The sequence below is a fragment of the Chionomys nivalis genome, chromosome 13 (assembly GCF_950005125.1).
Source record: "Chionomys nivalis chromosome 13, mChiNiv1.1, whole genome shotgun sequence".
Taxonomy (NCBI): domain Eukaryota; kingdom Metazoa; phylum Chordata; class Mammalia; order Rodentia; family Cricetidae; genus Chionomys; species Chionomys nivalis.
Genome location: NC_080098.1, coordinates 52355134 through 52380735, shown reverse-complemented (window position 1 = coordinate 52380735; position 25602 = coordinate 52355134). Strand labels below are relative to the sequence as shown.

At 45.1% G+C, this 25602-nt stretch overlaps 1 protein-coding gene across 3 annotated transcripts in view; it reads right to left on the bottom strand.

The window, feature by feature from the left end:
* Cdyl (chromodomain Y like) overlaps positions 1-25602 on the bottom strand; it is a 130620-nt gene that overhangs the window by 3797 nt on the left and 101221 nt on the right. For all 3 annotated transcript variants that reach the window (XM_057787723.1, XM_057787725.1, XM_057787724.1), the window contains 3 exons: positions 14567-14823; positions 13212-13384; positions 8039-8249 (listed from right to left, as the gene is read on the bottom strand). In XM_057787723.1, the coding sequence (XP_057643706.1) occupies positions 8039-8249; positions 13212-13384; positions 14567-14823 (641 nt within the window). The remainder of the gene's footprint in view (positions 1-8038; positions 8250-13211; positions 13385-14566; positions 14824-25602) is intronic.

Below are 25602 nucleotides of genomic sequence, written 5' to 3'. Positions count from 1 at the left end.
CGTATGTGCGGCCTCCTCACAAGGGTTTGCAAGGTTTTAAGGGCATCATCCAAAGTGTAGACAGCCACTTGAGCTCAGTCGTGAACAAGCTCACAAGCCTGGAATGATCTCTGAATGAACAGCCCTCTCAATGCAGAGATAATCTATATACATCTATAAGACTCCGATTTGACCTTATTTCGGAAGTTGAGTTTCCCGCAGGAATACTCCAGGGAGGTGAGAAAGGGAGAGGGCCCTGATGCCATATGCAGTAGCGAGAGCTCTCGAGCACCGGGAATATTCTTTCTTTGGAGATGACACCACCAGTCATGTAAGCTCTGTGTGTCCTCAACACAGTGGATACTAATGAATGTGCCAGGCCCAGGAAGCCAGTCTTGACTATTTCTTCCCATGCTGTCCCTTCGGACCCACCTGTCTAGTTATTCCCTCTTCCCCACCTTTGAGACACAGACCAGACCACCGGGAACTCATGGTCTGGCTCCAGCATCCCACCATACCCCACTTCACTTCATACATGCCACTTGCTGCCTCTGGGAGACAACTCACAGCCCTGGGGGGCGGTGCTCGTTTCCCATGTCCATATCTGTTAATCAGATGGTCTGTTTGGGCCAATCACAACTGCCCTTGCTCCGGCCTACACATTGTCTTGGCATCTCACCCCCTTCTCTTGGCTGATCTGGCTCTACATCCATATGTGACTAGACAATCTTTTATGGTCTGTGGTTTCCCCACCTCACCCCCTATTTTACATGGTTAAGAGGTGCAGGACAATGAAAGGAATTTTAAATTTTACCCACGAGGGTAAGACAGGACTGATTCAAAGCTGTGAATGCATTCCATGTAAACAGGCAGTGAGTTTAAAATAGAGGCACGAAGAACCAACAAATCACAATAACCTACAACCCAAATCCAACCACCACCAGCAAACAAAGACCCATGAAGAAAAAAACCATTTCCTTGGTCAGACTAAATAGGCTGAGCCCCACCCTGTCACTCTGCAGTCTTAAAATAGAAAGTCAGAGGTGTGGGGAGGATGACATTTCTGTTTCAAGATGTAAGAGGATAACCAAGAACGCTCTTGTGTGTGAACTAGGGGTTAGGAAACCAGTCCTTACATTGCTACATCGACTACACACACGAGCAGGATTTGGTAGTGAAAGGTTCACAGATTGGGCCTATGTCTGAGCCTGGACCATCCTTCCTGGTCTCCTTAGCAAAGACTACCCAAAGTGCTTGCCCTGGACGGTTCCTGAGCACACGGGTGGGGATTCTTAAGACGGGACTGTAAAAGGAGCACGGTGCACAGTAGGTACTCTAGGGGTGCCTTAAGGGTGGTGGTGGCAGAATGCAGATCAACAGACTCCCAGGCTAAAGCCACATCCACCAGCAGTTAGGCAAGCAAGTGACACGCTGAGGAAGGCTCACACAGCTAGTCTCATTGTAGGTCATTTTCTTCTGACAAGAGCATTTCTTCAGTTCAACCTTCCTGGCAGAACTTGTACACACCTGGTAGGGAAAGCTACACTGTCCCAGGCTCACTTTGGCTTCACCAATGTGTCACAAAAGAGATTATCTTTTTAGGAGTCATTTTAACAAGAGCTGCCACCAACACAAGTCACCTCAACAGCATTCAGTTACTTGTTGCATAGGTTTTAGTTAAAGACGCCATTCACGAGGTGGGAATTTAAACTGTGTGTGGGGCAGGCACTCAGTTGCTCCAGAGCAAGCTCTAAGGGTATCCTGGGCTTGAGGAAGTGGATGGGGTCCTGTTTTGGAGGATGCAGAGTAGTACCACTGACTTCTCATGGCCACTATTGTGGAATCCTGAAACATCTCTAACCATGGCTATAAGCTCTGTAATCACAGCGTATAGCAATACCACCTGATTCTAAGTTGAGACAAAAAAACAATTATTGGCCAGGACTACCAAGGAAACGACCAGAGAAGGAGGAGGCATTCATGTGGACTGATTTCAAGTTATTCTCTGGGAAACTTTCCAAGGCTAGTGAATTCTTTTTTTTTTTTTTTTTTTTTTTTTTTTTTTTTTTTGGATTTTTCGAGACAGGGTTTCTCCGTAGCTTTTGGTTCCTGTCCTGGAACAAGCTCTTGTAGACCAGGCTGGCCTCGAACTTGCAGAGATCCATCTGCCTCTGCCTCCCGAGTGCTGGGATTAAAGGCGTGCGCCACCACCGCCTGGCTAGTGAATTCTTTAAATTTTAAAATTATACTTATTTAGCGAGTATGTCTGTGTGTGTGCGTAAGAGAGAGAGAGAGAGAGAGAGAGAGCGAGAGAGAGAGAGAGAGAGCACTAGCTGCAACACACTTGTGGAAAGCAGAAGACAACTTGCAGGAATTAGCATTCTCTTTCCATCATGTGGATCCCAAGCATCAAACACAAGCATGCCTGCCAAGCGATCTCATTGACCTAAAGCTAGTGAGCTCTTGATGTCTTCACACTGTCAGCATTTGGTTCATGGGATCCAATTCTAAAAGTGTACCTGCTCAGCGGTATACACAGGTTCAAGACTGTTCATCCCCTCCACATGGGCCCTTTGTGTGCACTTTACCCACTACATACCTACAAAGCGCCTACAACATAGGAAGAACACACTACCAGATGTTCAAATTTAGTTATAACAATGGTTCTCAACCTCCCTAATGCTGTGACCCTTTAATATAGTTCCTCTTGTTGTAATGCCCCGAAACCATACAATTATTTTCATTGCTTCTGATAACTGTAACTTTGCTGCTGTGATGACCCAAAATATAGATATTTTGTGTTTTCCAATGGTCAGAGGTCTTACCTGTGAAAGAGTCATTTGACCCTCAAGGGGTCAAGACTCAAAGGCCGAGAACCTCCAGATTAGTAGGTGATGAGGATTCTTTATTGCCAGAATTAAAAACAGCTGTTGTTAAATGATCTACTTTAGCAATAGCTCACAATGAACCTAAAGCTGATTTTATTGGTAATGAATGAACTATGATTATTAATCTTGGTTGTCAACTTGATGGGATTTAGAATCACCAAGGAAACAAATATCTATGACCCACCTTAAATGTGGGTGATACTACACCCTGGGGTGGGGTTGTGTGGTGAACCGAGGTGAGGAGCTGAATAGCAGCACTCCCTGACTGCAGACGCAGAGTGACTGGAGCTGTAAGGTCCCTGCCCACGATGGACTGTACTCCATTTGTCCCCTGAAACAACCGTTCAAGTTGTTCTCTCAAATTATTTTGTTCCAGTGATACAGAAAATTAACCGTTGGGATCAGGAGTGGGTTAGTTACTGAGATAACCCTGATCATGTGGTTGGACTCTGGGGATAGAAAATCCCTAGAATGCTGTAAAAAGGGCTTGATTAGTCATTCTGGTAGACCTTGGAGGGAACACAGGGATAGGGAGCCCTGGCTCTTAATGCTCCCTTGAGCAACAAGAACTCTATAGGGAACTGGGTCAAAGGCCATTCACGTAATATTCTGGCCAGTAATCTGGACGCACTCCACTCATGGCTAAAAACGTGACTGAGGCTGAATACAGAATGCACTCATTTTTGGTGGAGGAAAAAAACCAAGACAGGAGAGCACTCGGTTGGGTGGCCATCATCACACTGCTTACTGCTCTCACCCAGGCCCACAGTGAGACAGCAGCAAGCGGAGCAGGATCTTCACGAAAAATACGTAGTTTAACGTGGGAAAGACACCAATGAGTTTAAAGTTAACAGACAAGGCAAATGTAATTGTTATGAAAACTTGGCACTCTGCCCTGAGACATCGGGGATGGTGCCCTGAAGGAAAGACTCCACTTGGAAGGAGAAACTTCTAAGAAGGGAGAGTCGTTGAAGAGGAGAAGCTGCAGGGAGAATGCTGAAGAACGGCTTCCCTGCTCAACAACGAGTGCCTCGGAAAGTACTTTTGTGTACACCATATAGCCAAGGTACAGAGCAGTGGTTCTCAAACGGTGGCTCATGGCCCCTTTGGCAAACCTGTGTCCCCCAAAAATATTTACGTTATATTCATACCATTAGTGAACTGGGATCAAATTCTAAAAATGTACCTGCTCAGAGGTATACACAGGATCAAGACTGTTCATCCCCTCCACATGGGCCCTTTGTGTGTGTGTGCACTTTACCCACCACACACTATTTCAGAGTTATGAAATAGTGACAAACATAATTTTATGGCTGGCAGTCACCACAATATGAGGAACTGGATTAAAGGGTTGCAACATTAGTGCTGTGGGACAATGGTCTTGTATCCTGTCACTTGCATTATTTTTTAATCAAACGGTGATTGGCCAGTAGCCAGGCAGGAAGTAGAGGTGGGGTGACAAGAACAGGAGAATTCTGGGAAGAGGAAAGAGTCAGTCTGCAGTTATCACCCAGACACAGAGGACACAGATGAGAACGCCTTGCTGATGAAAGGTACCAAGCCACGTGGCTAACACAGACAAAAATTATGGGTTAAGATGTAAGAATTAAATAATAATAAGAACCAGTTTATGATTGATGTAGACCTCTGTGTATTTTTTTGGGGGACTGAATGACTGTGGGACCTGGAGGGACAGAAACTTCAGTCAACACATCAGGAAGGTTGGGAACCACTGCTACTGTGCTTTGGTTCCTGGGGATCAGTCTCCACCCACCCAGGGCTGGTAGCATCACTTGGAAGCATTGGCCATGCGGTACTTAAATGTAAAGATGTACATGTGTAAAGATGTAGGGTGCAGGCGTAAAGATGCAAGACTGACAGGGTCACGGAATCTCTTCCCGGGTTTCCGAGACAATGGTTGGCAAGACTCAAGTCCCCGAAAGATTACTACATGAATGTGAAGTCTAAACTGTAATAGTGATTTTGGGGTGTTGGAGATGGAAGGATCTTGGAACTCTATGTAATGCAGATAGCAGAGTTTGGGGTTCAGGAAATCCCCCAGTCCTTTTGAAGTCCAAACAATTCTATAACCAGTCCCAGATGAGAGATAAGTAATAGATGTAGGATTTGGTGCTTGGTCTACTAAATTTGGTTCAATCATACGCCTCTATCATTCTCTTTGGATGTGAATATTTATTATATACTACTGTGTATTGAAGTATGTGTTTTTGACATAATAGTATAAGATTAATTAGAATTCCACATTAGACTTGGACTTTTTAAGTACTGGGACTATTAAAAAGCTACAAAGACCTATATTATGCATTATGAGATGGCCATAAGCCATGGAGCCATGGTTATAAGGTTAAAATGGATGTTTGCTTGTCAAGTTGGTAAGGAGTGGGCTTATGATGGCTAATGCTGATTGTCAATGGGGCTTAGAATGACCACGAAAAAACTCCTGGTTAAGTCTGTAAGGGATATTCCAGATTAGGTCAACCAAGGCCAAATACCACCTTAAGTGTGGGCTGCCTCATCCCATTTCCTGGGGTAGGGTGTGGGGGTGTCTAGAGATGCAGCGACTGGCAGGCTCAAAACCCTGGTGCCACCACCATCCAACTGTGAGTCAAATCCCTGGCAAGTTCCTCAGGGAAAAGTCTTCTCTTGCTCTTTTCATGCCTCTAAGGAGAGGAAAGTGGGCCCCAGCCGAACGAAGGTGGCAGACCAAGACTGCTATTGGTGAGCATGGAAGAAGGAACAAGATGCCATGTAGGCTTACAGTGAACGCCAGAAAGGTTATACTTTAGCCCTGGTGTTCTGGACAAGAATGGGCCATTCTTAGCAGCAAAGGATGCATCTAGCGTCAAATGATTACACTGGAAATGTCCCCCAGGCCCTCATATGAAAGGCCTACAAAGTGAGGCATGTCTAGTCATGTAAGTGGCATAGAAAAACCAAGTCTAGCTTAGGTCAATACAGACGTGTAGCAGACATGTGGCCTTTGATGAACGGCCAGGAACCTGAAGATCGGGGACAAGGGCTTGTAGGGGAGAGGTGTGTAGAGGAAAGGAGGGAGGGATGGATAAGAAAGAATGCCACCTGCTGTATCGTGTCCACATTCAACAGGGAATCCAACCTTGGACATGACACTGAATTGGGTGCAACTCCAACACTGGCTAGTCTTGGTTGCTTGACCAGGGTGGACCTGGCACTATATAGTCACACAATCTGAGGGGTGGAGCATCTCGCCAGAGACTCCAAAATACCATGTGACTTTGCTATTTTTGCTTGACTGTCCTGCCAACAGAAGACATCAAAGCTGAGATACTTGTGTGGAATCATTCCCAAGGACACCAGTCTGTTAGTTCCTGGTGGTGGCCTGACTGTTCCAGTAAGAACGGATGCTCTCAGCCTGTCCCAGCCCACAGGTACTGTGGTTTTATTGGGTTTGGGAGTCTGGAGTACCAGGGTAGGGCACTGGCCAGGAGACCCTTCACAGCAGAAGATACACAGAGGTGATAAGACCATGGGGCATCTGTTGGGTGTAGAATGTGTGTCTGTGACCCAGTGAGTGGGTGTTGTTCACTGGTAGCACACACAGTAAGTACCCCAAAGACCTTTCAGTTGCACCTATCTTTAACAGGGACTTGAGAGAAGCAGGAGGTTTTTGGTTTTCTCCTCTTTGATGACAGCCATTATGTTCTAAGTAGGGTAGTGATGGGGGCTGAAGCCCTTGGGTACAAATATCCCAACAGACTGAACATAAAGGCTAGCGAAAGGGGAGCTGCAGGAGGGCATGTGTGGCCCTGGAGCCAGCCTGGCTGTGGAGACTCGTTTGTTCTACTAGCTTTCTTTTTCACATTTAGTACTTGAAATGATTTTAGACTTACAGAAAAGTATTGAAAGTTTAGATAAGAGTTCCCAATCCCCTATTATCTTCCTAGGTTGCATTCGACAGGCTGCATCTTAAAATGATAAACCCCACCAAATTACCACAGATTTCCCATTATTACTAGACTATAAACGGTACTGATCTTGCCAGCTTCCTCACTGATTTTTTTCCTGTGACTCAGGAGCCCACTCGGGGTCCTGTCACATCCTTCACCATCTCCCACATCCGGCTGCTTCTGAGGAACGTTATTCAACAAGTACAGTTTGGTTTTCTTGTTGACTAGACTGAACGGTGTTCCTTGGAAGAGGGTCCTCAGTGTGAAGGCTGCGGTGTCTCTGCATCTTCTGGAGGTGTTTTGAGGTCCATTTACAGGTTGATTGCAGTAAGGGAGTATCCACCACGCTTTCCACCACAACCAACAAGAGAAGGCAAATATCCTTCCCCTTCTTTGTAATTCTTGGGCGGTTTTGATAGAAACTTACTGCCGAATCTCCTTCAAATGTGCAAAAGGTGCATCTTCATGGTACGGGAATGGACTATGGTGGACAGAGATAAGTGGTTTTTCCAAGAGAAGTCTGTTACCCCATGTGGGAGCCGCGCTGTTGGCAGATGGCTATCAGCTCCACAGGGAAGACAAGGTTCCATCGCCATGTTAATGGGCAACATTCTTCTTGTGAGGTCCACACACGGTGATGACGGAAATGAAGCAGTCATGCAAATCCACGGGGGAGATGCTTCAGAGCCGTGTGTGTGTGTGTGTGTGTGTGTGTGTGTGACATCACAGCCCAATGGTCCTCTGTCTCACCAGCTCTTCAACAGGTGCTCAGTGACTGGGACTCTTCCTGCCGAAGTCTCTTGAGTTCTGCCTCTGGAGAACCCCATGTCATGACTTCTTGTCTCAGTTCAAGGACTAAGGAACAAGGTGTCTATAGCTGCTTGTCACAACATAAGCTACAATATAAGCACGAACTATTACAGACGGATTTAAAAAAAAAAAAAAAACATTTAAAAAAAAAAACCAAGAGCACAGAAGTGGGGAGAGCCTTTCTTTCCCTATGCACACTGCCCCTTTTTAATAAAGGATTTTCAAGTGCCAATATGGATAGTGGATATCAGCGTTAACTATGCAAAGCTGTAACATGAACAAAAACCAAACTGTCTGTATAGCTGGGATGGAAGTCCCCACAGAATGGCACACTATATACACGGAGTATAACAATAACAAGGCAGAACTCCTCAGGATGTCTTCTAGAATGATTTTGTTTTAAATGGTACTCACAGACGCTCCTCCCATAATCTTGGGAAACATAACAGTAGAGCAGCCATCTGGACTCTGTCCGAAGGTGGTATAGGGTGTTTGAAACCAAGCCTTTTCGTTAGCCCAAACCACATCACAAAGAGGCAATATGGATGCTCCTAGTCCAATGGCTGGGCCATTAACTGCTACAATAATAGGCTTCTTAAACTGAATGAAAGTATTCACGAAGTTTCTAAAATGAAAAATAAATGGGGAATTACTGAAAACATTGCATATTTGAGCAGATGAAAAAAAATCTAACATGGAATTCAATTTACCAAGATGTAAACGCTATGGAAATTATTAAGAGATGAGATTTGCTTAAGGTTGTCTCTGAAGCTGTGGACCATGGGTTTATTTGCTGTATGTGGTGTGTAAGGCTTAAAGACAGCCTGGCCATGACATGGCCAGTGTTATCTTAGCCCTTAGCCCCTGACGACCCAGGAGCCCACTCACATTATAGGACTCACGACCAACCAAGGAGTGGTCCTGATGAAGTTTGGTCTAGGACAAACCAAGAGTGTTCGAAAGGTGAGTGAACAACAGCAGATGAGGTGTCAGAAAGCACAGCTCTAACTCTGCATGTGACTTCTGACGGCTGTCATCTGGAGATAGCCTGAAATTATACTCAACTAGACCAAATGACTTCCAAGAGATAAAGATGGCAAACAAGGCCAGTAAGCACTCCGAGATTCCACTGCACAGGAGCTCAAAGGACATTAAGGCAAGGAGTGGGGCGGCCATCACAGGGATGTGCATTCTTAGCAAACCCAGACTATACTATCTGGGAGCTGGCTCTGGGGTCAGACTGAAAAATGTCACTTTTGGGGATGGGGAAGGTTGGGGATCCCTCTCCCACATACGGAAGGCAGCTATTTATTCAAAGATAGCTCCGTGTTATGAATTTTAACAGGGTGGAACAAAGAGAAAGAACCAAAATGTACAAACTAGAGTCCCTCACAGGCAGAATGAGCCACAGGTCAGAATGGGGAGCAACCAGAGCTTTTTATGACTGGCTCCTAAATCTGGGCCTCTTCTTAGCACTGAAAAGTTTTCCATAACTCACCAATTTAAAATGCTGCAGTGATAAGCTTGCACCTCTGAAAATCCTAATGCAGCAGTTTAGGTTGTCCCTAGCCCTGAACACCTGTAGAACAGGCCAGGCAACCTTTGGAACAGATTTTGGAAGCAAGCAGTCTTACTGCCTTCTGAGAACTAAGGATCAATAACCTGGGATGGATGACATATCCTATGCTGTTCCTGACACCTTTTGGAAAGATGACTGCTAAACTGGTGGTCTCCACGGCACAGAGTAGATATTCCCAAAATATGCACTCCAGTTACCCAGAGTGGCTGCCACAGTGCTAAGATTAAGAAACCACAATGGGATGGTAAATTAACACAAGAGTGATCACAATGCTAAAATAATAGTACAGAGAAATAACAAACGGATTTACCATTTGTGTAACACACTATACCAGTTTACATGCTTGTAAAAACCAAAAATCTGTTTCTAAAATCTTAGGGGAAAATCAAAAGTTGGACTTTATTGTTGCTTGTAGTGCCTTTTCAGCTGGCTCTTTGTAAAAGGGTCAGAAATCCAGTCTGAAAGAAAGAGCTCCCCCTTTATGCAGGAACTGATCACTCTGATGTGTGAACCCAGATAAAGGGCCACACAGAAAATCCCCAAACCTTCACAGCATCCTGTCCAGACACAAGGCTCCCTGCTGTGAAGCTAGTGACTGTCCCTGGCCTTAGGTTGGAGCCCCGACTAGCCAGTCAGCATCAGGGGAGGGAGCTGCCTATTACTTTTGTTGAGAAAGGCTTTGTATTAAAGCAAAATTCATTTTGGAAGAACATTTACTAGCTTAGATATCAAAATGCTAGGGATTGTTGGGGAAAATGAAGCAATGAGGATCCAGAGCTGTTCGCAGCCAGCTGACTGCTCTTTCTCAGCCGAGTTAAACAGGATGGAGCGGAAGAGGAGGTCAGGCTTCAGGGGCAGCTGGAAAGAGCAGCACCTCCCACACAGTTTAGGCAGCTGCTCTAGTCCTGGTCCACAGACTCCAGAAGCCAAATGAGTAGATCACTGGTCCTTCTGTCTTTACCGTCAATGTCCTGGATATTTTATAATCATGAATCTTCAAAGTGGCTATCCCCAGTGTGTCTGACAATGGAACAGCCTAGTGTTTAACTCAATCTTCCTTTCTGACTTTCAGAAACTCAAGACAATGAGTTTGACTCTTTGTTTTAAGGGATTTGGGATGAGGGACACCACAGAAACAAACACAAATGAGCAAGAGGAAGGCTAAGTGAGTCTGATGTGACCTGCTATTTATATGACCTGCTAAAGTGTATCAGGAAAAATTCCTACCAATGGGAATGTATTTGCTTACAGAAACGGGTAGGTTTCGGTGAAGCAGGGTTTGTTGTTTGCTAGAATACTAAGCCAGCTTTATGATACATGTGGGGAGGTTGGGAAAAGAAATGAAGAAAACATACATTTAAAATTACAAAGTTCAATAAATGAGACTATTTGAGTCTGTCTTGATTTTGGGGGGAGGGTGTCTTTTCTGTTTTCCTAATCCCAACACCACTAGTCTCTGCTGCTGTCAGAGTAACTCAGCACTGGAGGGAAAGGGTGAGTCTCAGGAAGATTCAAACGGAGCTCAAGGAAAGCAGACTTGGAAAAAGGAGCCAAAGTGGCTAGTGAGCCCTATTTTTAAATTCATTTTTATCTATATCTATCTATCTATCTATCTATCTATCTATCTATCTATCTATCTATCTATCTATCTATCTATCTATCTATCTAATCTCTAGGCCAGGGCTGTCACAACACACACTTTTCTATGTGGATCCAGTGAACACATGGAAAAAAATTTAAAGGTGTCACAAGGGGCAGGATGACTGGGATAAAAAGGAATCTCAAGTTTCCACCCACTGATCCCGAATGTAGGCAGAGTATGAGGAACGTCTAAGGTTGTCTTGGATTGGAGCCCCAGCAGCACCATGGGTTAACTGTGCAATACTACTATTAAGTTGTTTCATGGTACTGACAATCTGCCAGGGACTTAGGCACATTTAATTTTTCAGCCGAGAAAGATTGTGCCATCTACTATTTAGTAAAATTATACAACTTCAAAATTCTGGGGAAAAAAAGATCAAGTTATGATCATACTCAGAAAGAGGGCACAGTTCATCTTTTGAACATGATGGTGCCATGTACAAGTTTCATGCCCCAGAACTATGCAATTTAAGTTATATAAAAAAATCAAAACGATTAAGTTTTAAGTGAAACAATTAATTGTTTAAAAATTTTAAATTTTATGATTTTGTATTGGGTTGCATTTATAGCTAGTTATCTTGGTTGTGTGTGGCCCATGGTTGGACACTCTTGGAACAGATGGTGGATAACCTCCTAAATCCAACTGTCTATTAATTTTGAAAATGATGAAATACGTTGTGTAAAACCAAGGCAATGCCTCACCACTCCAAGGTGTGGAGTTCCAGGGCCAGTAGACAGCATCCATAACAGCCACTTGGGGGATCTATCAGAGTCAGGATATGCCAAACCTCAGACCCACCAACACAGAAAAACAACATAAACCCATTCGTAACCTGCTGTGTGTCTCCAAGTTTATAGGGGCCAGTAAGCCCAGTGCGCAGTGACAATACTTAGTCCCGGCAACTTGGAGCCCACTAACTCTCAGAGTCTCATTGCTAGCTCTACAGGGACCTGGCAGTTTGGGAGAAGAGCGAAACTACTTTATTCATTTGCAAGCCTATAAGTCTTTGAGTTTCTAATCGGCTATAAATTAAAAAGAAAAACACAAAAGGGTCCAAAGGGGTCACGTGAGGACAATGTACTTCTAAGAGAGGTGGGCAGGGAAATACAGACCTTCCTGGTAGGTGAGGGGCTTTATTCACTTTAACTAAAAGTAACCTCTGAAAAATTAAGACACTTTAAATTAGAGCAGCCGGGATTATCACAGTAAAGGAGATGTGCTTACAGTGGGACCTGGAGGTTCTAGGGGAGGCGCCTCAACCATTAGGACAAACCAGTGGAAAAAAACCAACCAGAGGGGAAATGGATGAGTCTCCAGGTTGGTCATGTTACACAGAGATGGCAAGCTGCCAAGTAATAGTATAATTTATGTGCTTAACAGAACCCAAACTACATTTTTTTTTTTTTTTTGGATTTTTCGAGACAGGGTTTCTCTGTGGTTTTGGAGCCTGTCCTGGAACTAGCTCTTGTAGACCAGGCTGGTCTTGAACTCACAGAAATCCGCCTGCCTCTGCCCAAACTACATTTTTATTACATACATATACTAAAATGCTTATATTGGGAAGGGCATGTTGACTATAACTAAAAACATATTGTAGACTTGAAACCTGCTAAGAAAGTAGATTTCAAGCTGGGCATGATAGTGGTCTGGACTTCCCAGAACTTGGAAAGCCGACGGGGGAGTCGTCTAAGGTCAGTTTGCCTATATAGCAAGACCCTATCTCCAAAAAAAAGAAAGAAAAAAAAAAAAAAAGAAAGAAAAATGTTTTCAATATTCTCACCACAGAAGTGTGAGGGCCAACTTAAGTGATTTAGTCGCTTTACAATGTACATGTCTCAAAACACAGCTTTAATCATTTCAAAAATTTAAAATTATATCCAGAAAAGACTGGAAAGACATACAAATAGGCAGTATATTTTCTGGGGTGTATAAGAAAAATGAACTTTTAACAGCATTATTTATTTCTCTGAGTAGTTAGAATGAAGTTGGGGCAAACAAACAAGAATATGCACTTACATTTAAAAAAAACAAATAAACAAAGAACCACACCCATTATGTGACCTTATGGAACTGTTGCAAAGCCTGAACAACTCAGAGGGAAGAGAATACACGGTAGACTACTGCACCACAATGCTCCCAGAATGCCCTGCGCTTAAGCCAACCCTGAAATCAGTGATCTGCCCAAGGCAAGTAGTAATTTATGCTGGGGCCATAGATAAGGCAGAGGATTTAATTAATCTTGTTACCAGTGCATTTCAGAAGAAGATGTACATGTTATTCCTGAGGCTTATACAGGCTTATTCTCTGAAAGACGGGTACCGTGCAAAAGCCCAAAGGCGCGGCTGAAAACCCCCGTTGGTACTTACCTGATAGCATCTGCCATCTTAGTGCTTTCTCTCTTTCTGTCGTCCGTGAGACGCCGTATAAAATAAATAAAGTCCAGACCACAACAGAAGACACTGCCCACCGCGCTGAGCAGCACTAGCTTGCTGTCGTCGGCCGCAGCTGTGCTCAGGGCACTCTGAACTTCTTTCATCACCTGGAAGTCACCATGAGTTCAAGTGGTCAAGAGCACTTTGGGTATAGAATCCTACAAAGCACTTTTTAACGGGACAATTTAGGTCTATAAAAGAGGTCTATGAGGCTCACTCCACCCACCATTACTCTAAATATTCTGCGTGGTTTCTAGTTTCTATAGCCAGAGATCAGAGCGCTGGGGTGGAACAGGAATACAACTGCGCGGGGAATTACAAACATCGGTGGAAAGGCACGCAAATCTGCATGACCTGGCTCTTGTACAGTCTCTGTGGCTCTCAGCATACTAGGCAAGACACACAAGAAATCTACGGGAAATTCTAGTTTGGACAGCAGGTGGCATATTCAGCCAGTTTCAAGAATGAGTTAAGTTCTAGGGCTTTTGGCTAGAGCAACCTAACACAATAGGGAAAGATCTCTAAATCATCTGCTGTCTGAGTGCACTGAGTAGGGATGCAGCGTGGGAGAGCACACAACTCTTGGAATGACCTCCGTGAAGCATATGAAAGTAACTAACAAGGAACCCTGCAGTCTAAAGGTGGACCAAGGACCTGCCCTATTTTGTGACTCTGGCCAGATACCCACTTGCCCAAGATGTGTGCAATGGCAGACAAGCAACCACTAGAACTCCAAACTCTGATGAGGCACAAGTTCAAACACACTGGATTCTAGAGCTGTCCTGGAATTGGTCTCCTAACTTTGCACACACATTACCTCGGATCACTGAAAGGTCTCTTCTACTACGTACTACTGACAAGGATATGTGTCTGCTACAATGCTAATGGCATCCGTACTGCAGGATGACAGATTCTTTGAAGGGACTAAGACCCATCAAGATTCTGATGAATGCTGAAGCAAAGCCGGTGTATACACATTTCCACGTGATTTCAGGAAGGTCACAGGGTCACCGAGCCCTATGATCTGCAGATGACTTAGGGGGAGGGGGAGATGAAGAGGGAAGGATGCAGCTACCATCCCCACTTCAAAGCCACGGTCCCCACAACAGAGAATGGAGCAGCTGCTTAGCGCCCTCCTCCTGTGAAGTGTCACTGTGGCCACAAGTGTGACGAGAAGTTAAGCTCCCCAGAAGTTTAGAAAGATCACCAAGAGTGCCACCCAGCAAAGCAGGCCAGGACACCAAGGGCACGGAGAAGCACGAAGCCATAGCCTGGGGTGTGTCTCTCACCTCTGGGTTTAGTGAGTTATTCTCTGAAGATTTTGTGGATAACAAGATGTGGGTGAAGCCATCCTGCTTCCTGACGACAATGTCTCTGTATCTGTAGGCACTCTCTGTCTGCCTCACACTGAAACGCAACCGCTTGTCAAAAGGCTGGTCTCTTCTGTCGTCAATAAATTTCCTTTTCCCAGCTGTCACTCCTGTAACAGACGTCTGGATGGTAGCTGTTCCGTTGGCTGTTAGCGCATCCATGAACGGAGATGTACCTGCCAAGAGTTTGAAACCACAGTGGTCTGTGATGTCCTACCAATCCGTTCCCAGTGTGGTGCCTCTGAATTAGACAAAGATGCCCATAGCAAACCCAGGACTTGGCTATTAAAGGACATCACAAATTAGAAGCTTGCCCAAGTTTATTTTTACTTTTAAAGAAACCAGCTTCTTGCCTAACTAGTGTCCAAAGAGAAAAATGCTGGCCGTGCACCCACTGAAAGGAAGTGAAAAGTCTGAGCCTTGTAAAGAATGGGACTGGTTCTCAAGGAGAATGCATTCAAAGTCTGAGGATTTAAAAAGGAGAACGAGGCTGACTGGTGGAGATCTGAAGAGCTATCTCCATCTAAGTTCAAGAGGGACCAAGAGAGACACAGAGGTGAAGCCATGCACCTGTCCTGGCAGGCCTAGGCGAAGTGGCCGCTGCTCCCTGTGGATATCACAGAAAGCAAGGAGTTCTTCATGTCCCAGAAGATGCCTATGAGGTCTGTCTACTGGACCCACAATTTTACCAGTGTTTGTTTGTTTGTTTGTGAGACAAGGTCTCACTAAGTAGCCCTGACTGTCTTGGAACTCACTATGTAGACCAGGCTGGCCTTGAACTCACAGAGATACCCCTGCCTCTGGCTCCCAAGTACTGGAATTAATGGCGTGTGCCACTTTGGTCAGTTTCCATGACATTCTTTAAATTAGCACGGGTTTTGAGCACAGCCTGGGGAGGATCTGTTGAAGACAGCTCTCCTTTTCCCCAGCAGTGTCCCATCATGCATCACTGCTCTTCAGCATCAAACTGGATACTAATTTTCAACCAGTCTTGGTACAGGATTCCTCAACTTTTCTTACTCAGTGTGAGAGATCAGCCTCATTATGCATGTTGGGTACATGCTCTGCCGTTAAGCTACTGTCTGACCTAAAATATTTTTATTATAATAAAGTGGACAGTCAAGTACCCTGACTGTCACAACAGGAGGAAACAACACCGTCTGTTTTAATCTTTGCAATAAAAACCCTTCAAATTTAATCTTTTGATGGATCTAAGCAGGATATAAATGCACACGTTTTAAGACTCTAAAAATAGAGGCCGAGGAGATGGCTTAGTGGTTAAGAGCACGCGTTGCTTTCCCAGAGAGCCTGAGCTCAGTTCCTAGTACCCACACGGCAGCTAACAACCACTTGGGACTCCAATTCCAGACGATCCTATTCTCAACTCTTCAGGCACTGTGTATACACGGAACACAGACATACGTGCCGATAAAAACACCCATACACATGAAGAATTTTTTAAATCTAAAGATAAGCCCATGTAGTGGTACCACAGATCTGAGGTCAGTCTAGGTTACAGGATGAGAGCCTGTGTCAATTACGTCTCCCCTAAACTAACGGTATAGCATATGTGCTAAAAAGCCTTCCACCCCACTTCAGGTCAGGCTTTCTAAGGTGTCCTTCCTGATGTTTTATAGGGAAAGAAGTATAAACATTTTTCCATTCCCCCTGTTAAAGAACAGGTGCTGGATGACTACATACGCAGGGTCTTACACACACTGTTACCTTTGTTTTTACTTGTATAAAATGGTACCCTGGCATTCACTCACTATCAGGACATTATTGTTCACAGGAATCACCATGAGCCACATTAGAATTTATTTTCCCAATTCATACTGGAATAACCACTAATGTTCAGGGGTTAATTCTACTAACAGCGGTCTACATCACTCCTCTGCAGGCAAATCCAGACTGCATGATTCTAGAGAATTTGTGACCTCAAGTTTTCCTTCCTGACTAGAACACCCAATGGCACCTGTCAGGCAGGATGCTGTTGAATCGCTCTGAAAACTTTTAAGCTTCACTTTCTTTTCTGCCAGATCCTCCCCAACTGGCGCTCAAAACCTGTACTTCTGCCCAAAGCGCTCTCCGCCGTTCTTTTCAGCACCACTTCTTCCTTGCTGCTCCATTTCCTGACTCACTTCAATTCAGAGTCAACACTGCCAGGTAATTAATTCATTTAGTACAGAGAAACGAACCATGTATGATTTTGAAGTACTGAACTCAACTGACCAAGATAGGGGCATGCACATGGGGAACTGAGAGTTAGAGACACTGGCTTTACCCAGGGCGAGCATAGTCATGGGGATAGGGTGCATAGCTCAGAAGAGAGGCTGGGACATCCAGGGTTGGAGATGAGTATATGGGAACTGATGACCAGAGATGATACTGAGACAGCAGGCAGTCCCTCCATGGGAAAGAGGAAGTCAGTTGCAAGGCTGAGAAAAATGCAGTGGGTTAATATGACTATATGCATGCATGCATGCATAGCAATGCCATAATAAAACCCACTAGTTTCTACAATTGGTACACGCTACTCATTTAAAGTGTAATTGTTAAAGCTTAAAATGTAAAAATTACCAAAGGCTGTGAAAATACAATCAATTTGCTAGACATGGTGGAGCATGCCTTTAATCCCAGCACTTAGGTAGTAGAGGTGGGAGTATTTTTGTGAGTTCAAGCCACCCAGGGCTACACAGTGAGACCTTGTTTTAACAACCAACCAACCAACCAACCAACCAACCAACCAACCAACCAACCAACCAGTAACTTCTGGCTCACTGTGCTAGAGGACCCTGTTTGTTATCCACCTGTGAATAGCATGAGGCACGACTTAGATAGGAAGTGCTCACGTAAGACTGACCTTGACATTACATAGCATCGACATGAAATTAAGTCCCTGCCTATAGCATCTGTGCCTGTCTGTGCTCGCTCTAGACAGTCAAGCCACATGTTCTTATACCCATCCAGGTGTGTGCCCACTTCAGGACCTCTGAACACACTATTCCTCTGCCTAGAATATCTTGTCCTTGAACTCAAACGGCTAGCTTCTTTTGCTCGCCTAGACATCACTAGCAAGTGTTTCCGCACCTACTCAGCCCATGCCGCCCTCTTGTCTTCAACCTCTTTATAAAGTACCCCCCTAAAAGTAGCTCTCATTGCACTCTCATATATAATATTTACTTCGGAATACCCCATGAAGGCCTGTGAAGGCAGGGCCGCTGTTGTACCATCTACCCTCCTAGCCCTAGTGCTCACAACATTCAAGAGTTATTTACGAAGTCTAGATGTCACAAAGCTAAGCCAGAGGCAGCCGGTTCAACACTGGAGCAGAACAGAGCTGTAATGAGATCCTCCATATTGTCAACACTCCCTTTCAGAAGGGTGTGCCTTGGAAATCAGGAAGCAAAGCAAACTCCCAGTCTCAGAAAGCTCCTCCAACCTTTGAAGCTTCACAAGCCCACCCCCTACCCCCACGTGAAACAAGCAGGGCCAATGGCTGAGGAGGGACACTGAGCTGTGGAGCTGCCTCAAGCAGGGTAGTGAGGCCCAGAAACATGGCTTTCCTGAGGACATTTAGGGCGAACTTTCTGGTGCTGCAGTGGCTCCTCTAATAACTCCAATAAACCCCTGGGCTTCCGCAGTAGGGTGGGCGCAAGCCTCCAGCTGTTGGCCTTTTTTCACAGCTCCCAGTAAAAGCACACAGCTGTAAACTACTGTATCGAAGGCCTGGGAAGAACTGTTCTTTACACCATAAACAAAAATCCAGGGACTCAATGGATAGCTCTCATGAAAACATAGGAGCCAAAGTTCCTCCACAGAGAATAAACCGCTGACACCCCTGACCATCAGTGTCGTCCCTTGAGTGAAAATCTTAACATTTCTCAAGGAAAGAATCACTTCTCTTCGAACACTTGTTTTTCTTTTACCGACTGAAGAGTAATTAAAGATACTTTCAAACCCTGGTGCATACACATAGCCTGGGGGCAGGTTTCCAAGAATGACTGGAATCTGCTTCCAAACTAGAAAGGTGCTGTGCTTTCTGGTCTCTGCTAGTGGCTACTGTTGTGGTCTGAATTAAACAATGTCCCACACCAGACGTATTTTTGAGCACTGGGAGACTGTGACTCTCCAGGAGGTAAGGCCATGCACCAGAACTGGGTGGTAGGGTACCTGGGCAGACCTTATTAGGTTGTACCTACCCCTGTGTTCTGGGAAGTTTTCTCAGTTTTTTTTTCTTTCTTTTTTTGCTTGCCCAGATGTAATTAGGCTCTTCCTGCCACCATGAACTGAGCTGGTCCCACCATGCCTTTCTATTGTGATGACTGAAATCCCTCTGAAACTGGGAGCCAAGCCCTGCCCCTACTTCCTTAAGTTGTATGGCCCACAGCTACACAAAGGCAACTAGAACACGCAAGTTATCTATCTCCAGACGCTGGATGGCGGGCAGGGAGGGCAGCGTAAAGGTGTAACAGCACTCTACCCAAGGGTAGAGGAAAACACTGGTGTGCAGGGCTTGTTCGGGATTCCAATACCAGTCTGGATATATACAGGGAAAAATTGTATTAAGTCTGGTAGAGACCGACTTTTGAGGCTAGATCAGCTCAGCTCCTAGAGACCTAAACTGAGTAATCTTCAGAGTTTACACAGGGCTGGGAGTCCTCAGAAGCCCTGGTGAGAGGTGTTACATGCAGAGCAAGGCACAGACACACATTGACCATAAACCTATGCTGGTCTAAGATGAAAGATGTATGGAATTACACCAAACTTACAGTGAGACAGAACAAGCTAACACTTCTGCCTAGAACTCCAATTCTAGGTGACCCGATGTCTCTGGCCTCCATGGCACCTGCATTCCCATGCACATACTCACAGACAAACACATAATTTAAAAACAAACACAGATTTTAAGTATATAATAAAAACCCAACACCTTAAATTGTAAAAGAATTGATATCCAGCAAGCAACCCAAGGCTGACAGGAGAAAACCAGAACTGAAGTCCAAGATTAAATCACTGAATAGGAAGAGATCCCCAAACTGATGAGATTAACAGAAAAAGACATTTCAAAACTAATTATCATCCATATATAAAGACCAAGAGTGGAACAATGACCTATGAGGGGGGAAATTCAGACATGCCAGGTTGATAGCCCATGGGGTGCTAGTCAGGCCCCAAGCAGCCAAGACAGATAATACTAATAGACTACAAGGTAATTACCCCCAGAGGGGAAAGACGCAGCAACGTCTTGCTCAGCGCACTACTCCTGGGCTGTGCAACAACGGTCCACATAGAAACAAGTTAAAATGTTTTTGTTTTAAAATCCGAGACGTGTCACAGTTAGCTTCAGCTGTCAATTTGATACACCTGGCAAGAGGGAACCTCACTGGAGACATTCATTGCCTACAGTGGTCGGGCCTATTAATATATCAGGGGGTGAGGTGGGGAAGTGGATTTTCTTTATTGCTGGGTTTTGTACGAGGGCTCAGGCTGTATAAGAAAGATGGTTAAGCAAACCCAGGAGGAGGAGGCCAGTAAGCTGCATTTCTCTGTGGCCTCTGCTTCAGCTCCTGCCTCTGGAGTCTTGCCTTGGATGCTGGCATTGCTTTCCCTGATGATGGGAGCTGTAAATAAAACACACCCTTTCTTCTCCAAGTTGCTTTTGGTTATGGTGCTCATCACAATGACAGAAACCAAACTAGAATAATGAAGCTGTCGAAACTGTTTCTTATTATGCCTATTTCTTACAGAGGTATAGATCTAAAAGAAAAAGGAAGTTTATTTTCCAAAGAATGAGTTTTAAGACTGGAAATTTGTTAAAAAAAAAATCATATGCCTGAGGCTCGGGACAGAGGTAAGTTTAAGATACTTTAGAAAGAACAGCTCATGGTTTCCGTATTTCAAGAAAGCCAGGAAGAAGCCTATGGAGCCAGGACGTTTAACAAAGATTAGTCAGGATGCACGTGCATTCCCCCTGCATGCAGACACAGGCAAATCGTAAATCTGAGGGTGGGGAGACACCGCAGACAGAACAACTCTACTTGTCTTTAGAAGCCTAGGAGCGAGACAACGGAATGGTGCCTTTAACTAAAGCAGAAAACAGTAACCACCTGGCTCATCCCCAGGGGAAAAAAAGTCTACCTTTCCCCTACTTTTGTATCAACAGCAAAAATGGGTAAAATCGGTTAGAATAGAGTGGAAACAGTATCTAAAAGGTGTAGTGTTTGGAACCATACTACTTCTCAAGAGGGATGTTTTCATTTGAACACATTAGTAAGTGAAGGCAGCCTTGAAACAGTAGCATCTTTTTTATAACGATACAAAGAGTACAAAAGGCCCCTCGCTCCAACTACAGGGGTCCAACTACAGGGGTCTGAGTTTCCCAGTGATAGATGCTCCGCAGTCCTCTGCAAGGTACCTAGTACAACTGTGTGGAGAGCGCTCATGAATGAACAGCCCCCTGAGCCCCCGGCTGAACTTAGCTCCTTGGGAGGCAGCATGTCCAAACTCGGCTGAATAAACTCACTCCCTGTCACTGCCTATTCCAGAGCTGTAGGTATAGGCAACGCCCTCTACCCCAGCCAAACATTCTAGTGGCTCGGGGTTCTAGATGCAGGCCAACAACACAGGGGCAGCACAGAGAACAGGAGGACCAGACTGACTGTGGTGAGCTGATATCACCACACAGCTGCCAGGCTAGATACTCCAGACTGGAATACCCTTCCTGCTCTAGCTGGTACAGTTGCAAGTTTTCATCCTTGGATAAGGTTAGGAGTTCTTTTAGCCATCACTGCAAGGTGGTTAAAATCTGACCTTGGCCCTGGAGATATTGGGCAACAGGTGAGAGATAGATACTGTATTCTCTACTGGGAGGCCACCCCCTGCCCCACACATGAGTACTTTAAAGCTCTGGGATACAAAGGTAGTTTCATGGTTACCAGTTAGTACTTGTTTCAGACAGGACTCTTAGAAACTAGAGATCACAGTGTATCCATATAGTGCCCAGTCCTTCAAGGTGGGTCATGCTGGGAAGGTCTGAGCATGCAACTTCCATGCCAGCATCTCCATGCTAAGTTTACCTCATGAGAGGCTCCAGCTGTGTCCCTAGAAAGCACCACCCAAATCACCTGGGCCCTGAGGGAAGTGCTTCTACCTCAAGGGCTTTCAACCTATAGGCTGCTATCCCCTCAGGTGTCGCATATCAGGTTATTTACATTGCAATTCATAACAGTAGCAAAATCACAGGTATGAAGTAGCTATGGTTGGGGTGACCACAACATGAGGGATTGTATTACAGGGTGACAGTGTTAGGAAGGCTGAGAACCACTTCTCTGATCCTCTTGACAGATCCACACACCTGAGTTTCAAGCTTACCAATTCAACCTCTGTGCCTGGTTCCTGAATAGTGGTGGTTTGAATGAGGATGGCTCCCATAGGCTCATATTTGTGAATGTTCAGTCCTTAGCTGGTGAACTGTTTGAGAAGGGTTAGAAGGATTAAGGGTGTGGCCTTACTGGAGTAGGTGTAAACTTGTTGGAGGAAGCGTGTCACTACGGGCTTGAATGTGCTTTTGCCTGCTACCCGTGGATCTGGATGTAGTTCTCAGCTCCTTCTTAGCACCACACCTCCCTGCTGCGATGTGCACCCCATCATGATGACAAGGGACTGACCCTCTTAAAGCCTCCAATTAAACGCCATGTTTCATAAGAGTTGCCTTGGTCATGATGTGTTTTCGCAGCAACAGAACAGTGACTAAGGCAGCCTCCCCGGCCCTCTCCCCACTGGCGCATTGCCATCCTGGAAGACAGGTGGTTGACTGGGCAGAATGCCAGGTCTCTGTCCTGACTACACTAACCAGAGGGGAGAGGTCACAGGCCTTTGGATGTGGGGAGGGATGGGCTCAGCACCAGTCTGGTCTGCCCCTGCTCTTCACACATGCAACCCTGGTCCCCTCCTCTGCCTGCCCTCACTGTTCTGATTGGCTTGATTCTCAAGCCTTTCACTCTTTGAACCACTTTTATCTGACTGCACAATGACATGACTCCCTTGGCCACTGAAACTTTTCTCAAATTCTTCTTTCTTAAAATATTATTACTTATTTACGTGCTAGTGTGTGTGTATGCATTTGCTTCTGTCTGAAAAATTTAGAAGTGTGTAGATTCCCTGGAGCTGGAGTTACAGGCTGTCTAAGTGGGTTCTGGGGGTCAAATTTGGGTCCTCTGCAAGAACAATATGCACTCTTAACTACTGGGCCATCTGTCTGGCCACCTCCTTGAACTTTTCATTCAACAATTTTCCATACAAATTAAGAACCAATATGTCAACATTAAGCATAAACTTAGTTGAAGTGTACAGGATTACCATATGGGTCAGAGGTTTCAGACCTGAGGCACTTGTGTTAATGACTCAGTTTCCAGCCCTGAGCACACACGTGTATCCAGCTCTCCAAGGAGATCTGGGGCTGTCCAAAGGTCAGGGATGACACCCCGGACCACTCAATTATGGTACAGCGTTAGCAGTTGCCACAAGATCGCACAAGATTCCTTCTTTACAGAACAAAGGCAACCTACAAGTGGCAAAGATATAAGCTCCACCTTAGTCCACAAAGCACACGAATACTTCATTAAAACTGCAAAATAACTCAGGAGTATCAGAAACAGACAAAAAGTAGATGAATGGAAAACTGGAGGGAAACATTAAAAACTCAAGAGCACATAGCTTAGGAAGCAAAGCTGTGGGTTCTTCAGTTAAAGTGACTTTCTGTAACAGCTAACTTTCCAGCGAGAGCTAATCTAAAAATATTAAGTGTGCAAAGCAGTAAGGAGAGCTAAGTTGAAAAACACTATGTTTAGACAAAAAAGAACTACCAATTAATGAGAGAGACTATGTAACTTTAAATCAACTCTAAACAGTTAATTATACCTTCCTGAACCTAAATAAGACCAGTCTAATTCAATCAAGGGAGACACAATAATGACGTATTTGACATGCCAAGAGTGATGTGCTGCTACCAGCAGCAGGGCTTCTCACTCTGAGTCACCAGATTCCCAGAGAACTCCTGAGAGTGCCTTTGGTCCACACTGCCAGTCACCTGATGTGAACAGCACAACTCAAGGGCTGATGCATTTGATACCTACCAGCGATGGACCATACTCAAGGTCTGAAATAGCCCCAAATGTAAAATAGGGCAGAAGGGAGGTTACAGGAGTCATGACATTTCCTTCACACCGAAGAAACCTACAGACCCAACAATTAAACTTAAGTAACAGAGGAACCAGGAAGACAGCTGGCCAGGATCTTAGAATCCAGCAGAGAGCTGTGCAGTACTGGTCAACCCCAGGAGACGAGTGACTGGTTCTGTGAGGGCTCTCAAGGCAGAGATAGCGGATTGGTTGTTTGTGGCATAGCTTCAAGGTCAGGCAAATGAAATGTCCATATTTTGATCAACCACGTTCCCTCATAATAGACTAGTCATTCAGTCATAACTATAACTCTTTCCAACTTATCTGACACCAAATCCAAGGGAAAGTGTGGTTTCTTGGAGTAATGAAGACAGGTGGCTGGTCGGGGCAAAGGCTGGCTCCTAACACTGATTGATGGCCTTGCCAATGCTCACTGCGGGGTACCAGGACCTCACTAAATCTCTTCACAAGAGGAAACCCAAGGTCTACTGTCGCCTGAGCTCACCAGTAGGCGTTAAGATCCCATTACACCCAGCAGCCCCACAGCGGCAAACACACAGGCACAAGAAAAGCAAACCAGCAAAAGGTACATGTTGGGAAAAGAATTAATTGATGGGAAATCTTCAAAGTTAGGAATATCTCCAAAGACTTCTGGGTTAAGACTTGATGGGATTGAGATTTCGGCGGCTCCCAAGTGCTTTGCATATTGTGGGTTCTCAAAGGGTATCTGCTGAATGCAACTGTTACCAGACACTGGCACATTAGGATACTATGCCAAATTAGCAAAGAAATGGAATGTCCGGATATGCCAGATTCAGGGGACCACAAATAGCCAGGATGGAAAAGAACAGATTGGAACCAGCCTTCTGAGGGTTAAACAGCACATTAAATAATTATAGGAATAACAGTGGAGGGATTAAATGATCAACAACTCACCCACCTGCCAGCAACAACTGACAGCCGAGCCCAGGGAGAGAGGAATGCTTGAGCTCATCCGGGGAACGGTAAATACGTTCTAGCCAGTTAGGAAAAACCCCGAGGGCTGATGTAGCTCCCAACACATGTCTCATAGCTTATTAAAATTTAAGGGCTCCATACCAGGGTTGTTTTTATTACTTCTGGCATTGACCTGAGTGAAGAGCCAAAGGGGCTGCTTTTTACAAATGGGGGGGAAAGCCACTGTTGGGCTGGGAAGGAATGGCTGTTTCTCAGGCATGCTCCGATTTCCCTTCCGTGGATGACAATTTGAGAGGAAACAAACTAAGGCCACACGGCAGCATCCTCTCCTTGGGCTTAAAACACGCACCTCCCAGTCTCACTTGTCCTAAATAAAGGACTATTATTCATCAGCAGGGCCTGAACACAACACCCAGGACCACTGCTATTCAGGCAACAGTTCATGCTAGGAGATTATTAGAAAATACAAACACACACACAGAATTCTAATAGGAGTTAGGGAAATGGCTCAGTGGGTAAAGTGATGGCCAGGCAAGCACGAGAACCTCCATTTGAATCCCTGGTACCCACTTAAATGCCAGACAGGTATGGTGGCCTAACTGTAATCACAGCACTTCAAAAGGGAGAGACAGGATTCCGAGGCAAGCAGGCTAGTTGAACTAGCTAGCTGGTAAGCTCAATTAATACCTTAATAATACTGCAAGTGTAAGTGACCGAGGAAGACATGAGGTCAACCTCTGGCCTTCACACCTGCACGAACACCTGCACAGATATGACTGCCTATACAAGTGCAAACACGCACACACTTAAAAAGCC